Below are 12,123 nucleotides of genomic sequence, written 5' to 3' on the forward strand. Positions count from 1 at the left end.
CCGGCCTAGCTCCTGCAGCCCACGCCAGCTCTCTCTCCCTCCATAAGCCTCCCCTGCCCCTCCTGGTCCAGTTCCCTCAGCCCTTTCTCTAGGATGCCAGGCTGGTCGCCCTCCTGCATCACTTCTGACCCCCTCTTATCTGCCCGATTAGCCAGTGGACTCCCCCGGGGAAGAGGCTGTCCTCTGCTGGGTCCTGATGGACCATATCGGGTCCCTGTTGAAACCCTCTGGGACAGAAGACTTTGAATTCAAATATTTGTTTTGCCACATTGTGGCTGTGATCTTAGGCAGTTTATTTAGCCTCTCTAAGCCTCAGCCGCCTTCTCTGGGCACACAGCATTTTTGGTAGGGTTAAAGGAAAATGCCCTGCCTGGTACACTGTGGCCCTCAACAATGGTGAGTTGAGGACCCCATCCGCAGCACGTGAGGACGGACGCCACAGCCTCCAGGAGGTCAAGGCCACCCCTAGTGAACACTCTTCTCTCGCCCCAGTAGATGCTTGCTATTCCCCAAACTCATCCTGTTCTTTTCTACCTCTCAGCCTTTGTACATGCTGTACCCTCAGCCTGGAGTGTCCTGCCTTCCCAGCAAACCACTTCTCATCTTTCAAGGCCAGGCCAGGCTTAAAAACATGATTCTTGAATTGAGTTAAACTGAGTGAGGGAGGAGAGAAGGGTGGAGTGTGAGAGTCTGGGGAAGTGGGGGGGCTGCAGCATGAGCCTGGGGTAGGGTGGAGGCAATGTGGGACCCCTGAGGGCTTCAGTTCCCCGTGTGGTCCCACAAGGCTTCCGCAGGGGAAGAATCACAGACAGGAAGTGGGGGGGGGCAGTCTTGGGCCTTGGGCTTGGCTGTCATCTTTGGGAAATTCCTCCTAGCAGGACCCTTGGGTGGTCTGTTGGGAGGACAATAGCATGTTGCTGGCCTCCAGCTGTTGCTTTCTGGTGTTTTCCAAGCTGGGTCAGAGACACTGTGCTGGGAATTTCTATTCCCGATTCCAGCCCTGACTACCCCATCTAGACCCGAGATGACCCTAAAAATAGTGATGAGGGCTGGGGGATGGAGGGTGGGCCCTGAGCCCTGAGCCCACAGGGAATCCAGGCCGGCCTCCTTAGGCCTAAAACACAGAGCCTGAGCCCCAGAGACACGTGGCCATTGGCCCAGGCCACACTGCTTCCCCCAGCCAAGAGTCCCAGCTTGTCACTCTCTGTGCTTTACTGTTTACTCCCCAAGGGCCCCATTGTACCCCACCTCACTCCTTATCACGAGTCTTCAGTCCTCAATAAGAGTAGGCTTTCAAAGCAGGCTGGAGGGACGGAAGGAACGTCATGGGGCAGGGGGTGCTGGGGGCATGAGGAGAACGGAGGAGAGCTTCTGCGCTGAGCCTTCCCCAATACCCCACCTCTGCCCCACCTGGGCCAGGTTCTGGGCCCTCAGGAATGGATCAGATCAGACCCCATTCCCAGGGAGCTCCCAGTCTGGGGAGGCGGGCATTGTTCTCCATCACTCCAAGCATCAGTGCTTAGGGCTCTGGGCTGCAGCCCATGAGGGGTAGCAGGAACCAAGTTTACCTCCTCTCCACCCCCAGGGTGTGGCTAGGCCCAGACTTGCATCCTGGAGATAGCCAAGCCTGCCCCATACAAGAGGCCTCTGCTCCATTGCTCTCTCCAGAGACAGAAAACTGAGCTTCTCAGCACTGGAAGGGACCAAGGGACCACCTCAGCCGACCCCTACCATCTACTGCACAGATGGAGAAAGTGAGTCCCAGAGAGGGACAGAAGCGGACTGGGCAGTGGATACCTGGCATCCGATTGTGGGGTCTAGGCAAGCTCGCCATGTGGTTCCCAGCTGCCTGAGATCTGGCACATCGGACCAGGCCCGGCCTAGGGGAATAAATCCCCTGCCCACTCCCCAGTCAGTAGCTCCCAGAGAACAGCTTGCTTTGTCTGGAACCAGTGGAGAAGTGCCCAAGGTGGGTGGTGACTCACCAGCGTGGGGTGTGTGAAGGGAAGAGGAAGCCCCGAGGGCAATGGCACAGAACGGAAAGGGCTTTGGCATGGGACAGGCCTGGTTCTGGCCCCGACTCTGCAGCTTGCTTGCTGGGTGACCTTGGACGAGTCACTTGCCCTCTCTGAGCATGTGTTTCCTCACTTATTAAAAAGGGTGAGAGAATGTCACTGCATTCTCATAAAGCCAGTGAGGCAGAGCTACAATTTGAACCTGGTTCCTTCCCTTGCCCCACCTCCCTGCCCTGGGTTAGCCCACATTTGAACCTAGGACTGGAGAGAACAACAGAAACAGTACCAGGAACAAGGAAGGACGAACTGCAAAGAGAGGGTCAAACAGCATATGGGAGAGAGGTTACTTCCAGCTGGGAGAATCAGTCTGGAAGGCTTCCTGGAAGAGTTGGTGTTTGGAGGAGTTAGAAAACAGGACAAATTTCACCAGAATGGGATGTGGGCAGGTGCCTTCCGGGTGGAGGTAAAGCTGAGCAAAGGTGCAGAGGTGGGAAAGCAGCTTCCCTAACTCACAAAATGGGCATGGTCTGGGGAGATCATTTTCTTAAGTGTCTCCCCCATAGACAGGGAAGCTCTGCCTGTTGCCTAAAAGCACGTGGCGAGTTGGTGCTGGGACTTGGCTGATGGCCAGGTCTGACCCTGACTCTTCTCTCTGGTGTCTGCCCCTGACTCTTCTCTCTGGTGTCTGCCCCTGGCTGGGACTGCTGGCCCTTCTCCCTCAGGCCAGCTGTGTGTGGGTTTCTTACCAGGCTCCAGGCTCTGTGTCCTGCCCCAGCTGCATCCCCACATCCCTCAGACCAGAAAGAGAGCATGGGGGAAGCCTGGCCATAGCTCAGACTGGGGCTCAGGAAGAGAGGTCAGAGGAGGCTTCGGGTGCCTCAGTGGGCAGAAGCTGGGGTCAGCCTCCTGCTGTGTGTGTGGGAAGCGGAGGGCCAGCTAGAGAATATTCCAGAGCCGAGCCCTGCAGGGGTCAGAATAACAGTTGGGGGACAGGTGCAGTACAGCCAAAGTCACTAGTTTCTTCCCGTAGGATCACCAACCCTCAGATCCCATAACATGCCAAGGCTGACTGGGTATTTGGTTTGTCAGTGGCCCATCTGCAAACCAACTCACTCACATCTGACCTCATTGTCATCTCTCCTGCGAGGGCCTCAGAGGAAGCATCCACCCCCACCCTTCCTTCCACGCCACGTCCTCAAGCCGTGGCTGCAACACAGCCGTGGCCGCAACACAGCCGCGCGTCTGCCTGCTCAGCCCAGGAAGCCCTCAGGCCTCACTCCCCGATGCAAGTCCGGCCTTGCCTGAGTGGGTGTGAGGCACACAGACAGCTGGGAGAAGGCCAGAGGTGATCGCTGCAGGGCATCCAGCCCGAGGGCCACCCTATCTAAAGACCCTTTGTTTCTTCCACCTTCCTCCTCCTGCCCAAGAAGCTCAGCAGGACGCTCTGTTCCCAGAACCGCCACCCTCTCCACATGGTGCTTTGGGCACGCTCCAGACTTGGCTTCTCAAGGCTTCGGGACACCTCCCCTCCCGCTTCCTCCCCGCCCCACCACCAACAAACGCACGTAGGTCTCTTCAGGTCTTTCTCTGAATCGGTTTCTTTTCTGTGCTGATCTTTCGGATTCTTTGTCTGCAGGCCTGTCTCTCTTCTGATCTGTCTCTGTCTGATTCTCTCTCTCTCTCTCTCTTTCTCACTGTCTCTGCTTCTCTCTATTTCTCCTGGTCTCTTCCGCAGCCCTCTCTCTGAGCTGGTCGCCCCTGTCCCTGCACTGCTCCAGCTAACACCTGTTGATCTTTGTCTTCTCCTGCTGTCTCTGGCTTTCTGCCTCAGACTTTGTCTGACTCTGAGTATCTCTGGACTTGCTCTGTGTCTGACTATACTTCTATCTCTGTTTTTGTCTGCTTTGTCTGTCTCTACCTTTGCCTACTTCAAAGGGAGAACAGGGCTTGGGGAGCGTCCAGGGGCCTCCCTTCCCATTGCCCTTTCGGTTTCTCTGTCTCATCAGGGAGGTTAGGCTGGGTGCCCTGCCTCCAGCTAAGTAAACAGTGTCCCTTCCTGCCCCTCTGGTCATTCACTCATTCATTCAACACACCCTCACTAGGTCTGGCCATGTGTCTGGCTCAGTGTAGGGAACTGCGAACCCCTGCCTCACCCCAGAGCGCACAAGTTACCTCTATAGCCTCACCCTTCGCCCTGGGAACGTGGGCCCCAGACTCCCTCCCAATGCCCCTTTCTGACTTTGTCCAGACTTACCTATCCTGGGTCCCATGATTTCTGGGGCGCGGTGAGCTTCAGCCCCTATTTCAATCTCAGGACTGGAGCTTAGTGGGAGAGAGGGAGCGAGAACTTATCTGGGGCTTCTGTAGACAGCAGCCAGGGAACCACAGCAGGGATGCGCCAACGTGGGGGCTCCAGGCACTGGGTCGATCGATGCTTTTGGGGCCACAGTGGACAGCTGCCACCTCTTCCAGGTGGGTTAGGAAGTCCTGCTCAGACTTGACCCCACTCTCCAAGTGCCTATCTCCCTTGGGTCACTAGTTCCTTCTCTCTGTCTCTTTCTCTGAATTCCTCTGATCTCTGGCTGGGGCAGCCCGGGGCCAGAGCTGTGGAGGAGGATGGGTTTGTTTAGATCCAGCCCCGCTGATGGGAGGAGGCTGCTGGCTAGCTTCCCCTCAGCCCGCTCCTTCACAGCCTCTGGCTTGGCATTGCGCTTGGACATTTTCTCCTACAGCAGTGGAGAGGTGAGGGGCGGAGGGAATGTGGATGGGTGGCCCCTCCCAGCCCTGGGGTCCTTCACTCCTGATTTTCCAGTCTCCTCTCTGCATTCCCGCTCTCGCTCTGAGCCTCCTCCCACACCGAACTCTCGTCCCAGTTACAGAACTCTTTTCACCCACCAGGAGCCCCGGACAGAGCCACTTTCCCCCACTGTCCTCCTTCACTGAACCTCTGTCCCCCTCAAGCTCGCACCCCCTCTCACTGACCCCCTATCTCTTCTCTGAGCTCCTCAGATCCAGAGCAAGGAGGGCCTCTATCCGTTGGGAGTCACAGTGGTCAGCGCCTCTGGGGGAGGGCAGGGACCCATGGTAGCAGCTCCAAAAAGTACGGCCGTCTCAGCGGAGGGAGGGTGGAGAGAAGAGGAGGACATGTGAGATTCCCAGAGTTTTCTGCACTGAAGACTGAGGATGGAGGCCTTGGAGCCAGACAGACCTGAGTCCCATCTCAGCTTTGTCATTCGCCAATCAAGTGGCCTTAGGCAAGTCCCTGCACCTCTCTGAGAGTCAGCTGCCTCATCTATAAAGAAGGGACGATAGTCCTCACTCGCAGGGCTACTGTGCAAGTTCAGTGAGCGAAAAAGAATCCAAGCCTGAGGCCTGGAGCTCGGAGAAGGGAGTGGCAGAGGTGGGACTCAGAACAGGGCAGTGAGAGGGCAAGGAACCTGGTCTTCCTCCTTGCTCCACACTTCCACTTTCCATTTGGCCCTCCTAATGACCTTGTGGGCCGGGTACTTATTCTTCCATTTCACAGATGAGGCACTGAGTCTCAGTAACTGCCCAGAAGTCACCTAGCTAGTAGGTTGTGGGATCACGCCTTGAACCTCTGATGCTAGGAACCAGGCTTTTTCCTCTACCCAGGCTGCATTTTCTGAGGAAAACCTCTGGGTTTCCCCAAATCCAACATACAGAAGTGAACCCGACCCAGTTCCAATAGAGTTTTTGCATGATGTAGGGATGTGGGATTGGAGTTCAGCTTTTAGGGTGCAACGACAGAGAGACACACGTCAGCCCCACTTGGCTCCCAGTGGCTGTATGGGATGCTAGAAGGAAGCGGGGGAGTATCTGAAGTAGTCACAGATCGGCCTGGCACATAGTAGGCCCTTGATAGATACTCGTAGCGTGAGTGAGTCTCTGAGAGACCAGAAATGGGAATGCAGGACTACCACCCAGGGGAAGGTCAACAGCTGGCTTGTGTTGATAGAAAACCAGACCCCAATCCTGCTCGAGAAAACCAAATTGGCTCTCTCTCTCTCGAAATCCTTCAGACAGGCACTGTGAGTCCTCACAGAGATTGGCAGAGGTGCAGCCTTCCAGACTCCAAATTGCAGGTGCATGGTCGAGAGAGGGAAGGGTCTTTTCGACTTTCTGGAGGCTCACTTGCCCCCTCCTTGGCCCCAGAGGCTGCAGAAGTTCTGCACATGGAAAGATGCTGGGACCAGCTTGGCTGGCTAAGTTCATTTCACCAATCTTTGAGTAAAAGCATGCACAGCACCCCACAGGGCACAGAACATACAGTAACCTCAGGCACGAGCAGCCTTCATGTATCACCTCAGCCTCCCCAGGCTGACACAGGTCAAGAATATTCCTGAACTCAGCTGTGGAATTAGAGCACGAGTCCAATCCCTGGGACCTCTGGGAGTTAAGCTAACAGGCTTTCAGATAGCTCTTGGGTTAATCCTGCAGCGAGGTTCCACTCTGGGTGGCCCCAACTTGACGTTCAACCAAGCTGGTTTGCACCCCACCTTTGCCACTTGCCAACGTGATGTTTGCTGAGCCCTGTGCATTTTACAGAGCCCCATGATGTGTGTGGATCGCAACACCATCTGTGGATTCCCACAGTTTGCAAAGCTTGATGTCTTTTTAGAGTCCCATACCGTTGGCAAAGCCTGGCACAGTTTACAGAGCTCTGCAGCTTCCAGGGCCCCATGATGTTTGCACACTCCTGTGTCTTGTGTCGAACCTGATGCTGCTTTGGAAACCCCAAGCCGTTCACAGAACCCAAGCCTTTACCTCTTCAAGTCATCCCACGTGGGGAAATGCCTTTTTGCAAGCCAGGCAAAAGAGGAATTTGGTTACAAGGGGAGAGTCCTGGGCTCCAGCCTCGAGACCTCAATTCTGGTCCCAGCTCTGTAACTACCTTGCTGTGGGACTTGGAGCACGTCCTTTCTCCTTTCTGGGCCTCAGTCTTCTCACCTGTTAAATGGAGATGGTGATATCAAATGGCCCACCCTCAGGACTGTTCTGAGGATCACTGTGAGGGTGCCCAGAAGATGGGGGGGGCAGGACAGTGGGGGAAGGGGAAGGGTGGCCGGAGGCTCCTTCCTGAAAAAGGCTCTAAACTGCCACATCAGCACCATTGCTCCTACTTCCCTCTGGCCTGGCAGCCAGAGAGCAGATATCTATAAATGGGCCCTTGGCCAGGCAGACAAGTAATGGCCTCGGTCAGAGCCTCAGCCATCCCTACCCCCAGGTGCTGCCTGGGGGTCAGACCTCAAGCTGTGCCGACATGCTCTCATGCATGGCTCATTAGATCTGCCCAAGGAAGGCAGTGCATACTTACTTCACCCATGAGGACGCTGACACTCAGAGAGGCCATGTGATTTGCCCAGGGCTACACGTGGAGGATACAGCCGGGGCTGGGGTCTGAGCCAAGGACAGCAAGGATGGACCCGTGGTACTCAGAAGGTCAGAGCAGGAAGGAACCTGGAGCTCACTTAATCCATCCCCTCCCTTTTTCAGATTGGGAGACTGAGGCTGGAGAGAGGCAGGCTGTGCTGGGTCGTGACCACAGGGAAGTCCCACTCTCTCCGTGGGCTTCAGTTTCTCCCTCTGGTGAATGAGAAACAGACACCCTCCTGCCAAGGGCTCAGGACTTTCCCATCTTTGTTGGCATGGCTCCTGGATGAGAACGCAGCAAATTTCCCAACTAGGTGAGGAGAGTCATGGGGCTGCAGGCAGGTAGGTGTCTGGCTTGGCCGCTCAGCCCTGCCCACCATGGCTCAGCACAGCCGCTGGCTCCTCCAGCCCACCCAGCCTTACACAGCCCATGCTGTGCTCTCTGCAGCTTAAACCCGGTCTGGAGTTTCTTTCCGGAGAAGCCCTTTTGCCCTAACAGCAGCCTTCCCGTGGGTCCAACTGCCTCTACCTCCCACCAGCCTCTCCCTCCAGCCCGGAGAGAACACGTACTCTGCTGGAAACTCTACATTGCTCCCTGAAAGTGGCAGCCCTGTGCCCAGACAGAGCATGAGCGTGGGCATCAGATGGTTCAATCCTGACCCGCTAAGAAGATCTCTGAGGCTCAGTCTCCTCATCCGTAGAGATGATGGGAAACCTCCTGGCAGGGCTGCACTAAAGCCAATCATCTCACTCTATCTCACTCTGTATGTGCGTAGCTCTCCCAGGAGACTGTAAACTCCCTGGAGACCTAGCTGGGTGATCTGAGGCTGGTCACTTGCCGTCTCTGATCCTCAGGGCCCTTGTCTGTGAAATACCTTCCCAGGGCTGTCCTAAGGCTCAGATGAGTTGATGGATTAGCGCTTACTAAGTCTGAGAGCTGAGCAGACGTGAGCCATCATTAATATGGTGGCGATGGTAATGGCGATGACTCTTGTAATTCTAGAAGCAGAGGATGCGATAGAAGTAAGTCAGAGGCCGGGTCATTCTGACCTCACTGACAACCCCATGTGACTCAGTCACCGGGAAGGCCCTCTGAGGTGGGAGGGCCCTCAAGTTGTTAACAGCTGCTGTTCTGTGGGTGCTGCAGGCTGCCCCCTCTCACGGGGTCCAGACTGGGCACTGGCTGGCCCGTGGCTCCCAGCCCTGCCTCTGCCACCAACACACTGGCGTTGGTCAGGCCCTATGTCCTGCCTGGTCCCCAGTTTCCTTATTATAAAGTGGTGGGGGTAGGTCTCGTTCTGCTCTGCCCCCCGTCTTTGGGGAAGGAACATGAGCTAATGGATGTACCACTGCTTTTGTAAAGTGTCAAGTGCGGGACATGAGGGATTACGGTTATTAATGATTTGGCTCCTGGGAGAGGGGACATGGGGGAGGGGGTGCAGCGGAGGCCGGGAGTGGAGACCAAGGGGAGCAAGCGTCCGCCCCTGGCTGCAAGGGCCCCAACGCCCCGCAGACTTTGTAACACTGCCCCCTGGGGGCCAGAGAGGAGGTCGGTGCCCCAGGCTCTTCCTTTAAGACTCCAGTCCAGGAGGAGGGGGCGGGAAGGATGACTGTCAGAGGAGGCTGAAATGGACAGGCCGGTAGGAGCCCAGTGAGAGCGGTCACCGCCTGCTCCCCTCTCTCCCTCTCCTCCACACCCGTCTCTCAAACCGGCCCACTTCTTCCCATCCTGCTCTCACTGCCCTGGTCCTGGCCACCAGCAGCTCTGGCCCGGGCAGTGTCCCAGCCTCCTCCCCACCTCCGGTCTCCATCTTCCTGTGAGCCAGAGGGAACTTTCCAGACCTTAAATCTAACCATGCCCCTCCCTTCTTTAAACCCTGCTCCCACCCCACTCCCCAGCGCCCTCAGGATAAACCCATCTCCCTCTGCCTGATATGGAGTGCCCCCTACTTCTCTGTCTTCTGCCAGATCAGAATCTCCACTTGCAAGTGAGAGGAAAAGGTACAAGAACAAGGCTTTGGGGCAGGACTACTGGCTTCTCCACTTGGTAGCTGTGTTAATTCTTCGCTTGTTTGTAGGGGGTTTTGGTGTGTATGTGAAATACACACGTGAAATGTGTATGTGAAATATCCAAAATGTGAAATTTACCATTTTAAATATATGGTTCAGTGGCATTAAGTACATTCGCAGTGTTGTGGAACCATCACCACCATCCATCTCCAGAACTTCTTCATCTTCCCAAACCGAAACTTCATACCCATGTGTTACTTAATTCCTCATGCCTCTGTCTTCTTATCTGCAGGATGGGGCTAATGAGTGGATGTACTTTGCACAGTGCCTGGTAGGTAGTTAATAGGTACTCAACAAACATTACTACCATTTTGTTCTCTGGGGGAAAGCAAGTGTGGCAGAACTGCAGGGGTTATCTATAGACATCCAGGGCCTTCACTGCCCGGGATTCATTTCTGTGACTCGGGCAGAGTTTATGACAGCTGCTGGGGAAGCACGCCTCATGCTTCACCTAGGAAGATGAGTCACTTCCTCACCTGATGGGGTTATGAGCCTGGAGATGCAGAAGGCAGGAAGCAGATTGAGCACGGGCAGCTGCTTCTTGACCAGGTTGGTCCTCCACAAATGCTCCAGTGACAACTGTACAGGCAAGGAGGGTTCTGACTGGCGGTAGGGCCCAGTCTGGGCCAGAGTGGGACACCCAACTTGCCTCTGTTCTAAGTCTCTCAGGAGGGGCTGGAACAGGCTAAGCTGTTTTCCTCAGTGCTGTTTATTTGGAGCATTGTCAGTTTGCATTTTGCTTGGTTCTCTCCTTCTCATGTTCCACCCCAAGCATACCCACTCCCTCCACTCTGCACACACGTTTCCTAGATTCACTCACTCCAACTGTTCCTGGCACTCATGTGTAAAATTCTCTCACCATTGAAGTGGTGCCGTCCTTATTAAAATGCCTGCCCCCTCTTTTTTTCTGTTCTCTGAGTGGAACATAGACGTGTCTTCCTCGGGGAGGGGAGAGACCAGGCCTGAGGTGTCCCGTGTGGAGCAGGCCTGGGCTCTGGCAAGGGCAGGGGTGAATCTCTCCAGCAAGCGGGTTTCACGGTGGTGTCTGAATCAGAGGTGGGCCCAGACCAGGAGCCTAGAGGGCCACAGAATCTCCTCCTAAGGGTCCTTAGGTTGGAGACTCCTGTCTCTTGAGTGAGAAATATCAACTATCTTCTAGAAATAGCCACAAGGGAAGGCAGTTCAGCATAAGCAAACCAATCCACTCTTTGGAGTCCCTTGGGCCTGAGCTCAGCAAACGACGAGCTATGTGGCGCTGGACAGTTACTTCATTTTTCTAAGCCTCAGTGTCCTTGACTATAAAATGAATGCAATAATTATGACTGACATTCATTACAGGCCAAGCACTGTTCAAAGTACTTTACTTGTATCAACTTAGTCAATGTTCCCAACTACCTATGATAACCTTACATGTCCTACCCTGCACAGGTTAGTGTTGTGCAGTGAGTGGTCAGGTCTGCGATACACATGCAGTGATGTCACAGCTCCACAGGCCAGAGGCATGTGGTGAGACATGAACCATCGCTGCACTTCCCCGCACCTGAGGAAGCTTTCACAGCATTTCACGTGTACCTCTGACGTGACAGATACTACAGCCCCCTCACCTGACGAGGCTGTGACAGCAGTGCACTTGTACTTAAGACCTGACTGCTCACCATAAGTCCCCCCCTCAGAGGACGCTGTGACAGCAGTGCAGATGTACCCCAGACGTGACCACTGACAACAAGTCCCCTCCCGGAGGGGGCTGTGAAAGCAGTGCACGTAGAGCTCTGACGTGGCCGATACCGTGAGCCCGCTCACCATAGGAGGCTGGCCCAGCAGTGCACAGGTACACCGGACGTGACCACAAGTCCCCTCACCTGGGGAGAAAACGGTGGCACAGAGAGGTTAGGAGACTTGCCCAAGGTTACACAGCAGGTAAAAGGCAGACCAGTTTTTTTTTGTTTTTGTTTTTGTTTTATTTTTTATGGCTGTGTTGGGTCTTCGTTTCTGTGCGAGGGCTTTCTTCTAGTTGTGGCAAGCGGGGGCCACTCCCCATCGCGGTGCGCGGGCCTCCCACCACCGCGGCCCCCCTTGTCGTGGAGCACAGGCTCCAGACCCGCAGGCTCAGCAATTGTGGCCCACGGGCCCAGCTGCTCCGTGGCATGTGGGATCTTCCCAGACCAGGGCTCGAACCCGTGTCCCCTGCATCGGCAGGCAGACTCTCAACCACTGTGCCACCAGGGAAGCCTGGCAGACCAGTTTTTAACCTAGACTATCTGGTCCCAGAGCTCATGTCCCTAACCTTGGCACTTAACTGTCCCAAAGGACTAGTTTGAGGACTCAGTCATCTGTCGACCAGTCACTAAGCCATGAGGTTTTATGCAGAGTGAGCACTGAGTATAGCACCTTTGACTGTGCTCCCGAAAGAACATGGCTGTGGTCAGGATAATATCCTAGTTCTCTACATGGCCTTCATCAGCGAGTATTCAACAGACTGCTCATACCCCAGGGAACTTTCCTCAGCCAGGTCCTCTGCTCCCAGCTTTCCAGGCTGAAAAACCTCAGAGGGGAAGACATCCTGGGGTAACTTCTCAGTGGCTATGGCGGTGATGGTATAGAAAACTTCTTCACAGCACTTCACAGTTTGCAAAGAACTCTCACCTGG

General features: G+C 55.1%; 2 protein-coding genes across 5 annotated transcripts in view; one reads left to right on the top strand and one right to left on the bottom strand.

The window, feature by feature from the left end:
* SLCO2B1 (solute carrier organic anion transporter family member 2B1) overlaps positions 1-4,865 on the bottom strand; it is a 51,612-nt gene extending 46,747 nt beyond the window's left edge. The window contains exon 1 of one of the 3 annotated variants that reach the window (XM_082411270.1): positions 4,270-4,865. In XM_082411270.1, the coding sequence (XP_082267396.1) occupies positions 4,270-4,285 (16 nt within the window). In that variant the 5' untranslated portion in view covers positions 4,286-4,865. The remainder of the gene's footprint in view (positions 1-4,269) is intronic. The other 2 variants (XM_082411267.1, XM_082411268.1) reach the window with 2 other exon arrangements.
* Positions 1-12,123, top strand: part of LOC309637154 (olfactory receptor 2AT4-like) — a 24,149-nt gene continuing 12,026 nt past the window's right edge. Inside the window, exons 1-2 of one of the 2 annotated variants that reach the window (XR_014250438.1) lie at positions 1-423; positions 1,669-1,735. The gene's annotated coding sequence lies outside the window, so the exon portion shown is untranslated. Of the gene's footprint in view, positions 424-1,668; positions 1,736-12,123 lie in introns of those variants that run through there. The other variant, XM_082411319.1, reaches the window with a different exon arrangement.

Source organism: Balaenoptera physalus (genome assembly GCF_965194825.1).
Source record: "Balaenoptera physalus genome assembly, chromosome: 10".
In the NCBI taxonomy this organism is placed as follows: Eukaryota; Metazoa; Chordata; class Mammalia; order Artiodactyla; family Balaenopteridae; genus Balaenoptera; species Balaenoptera physalus.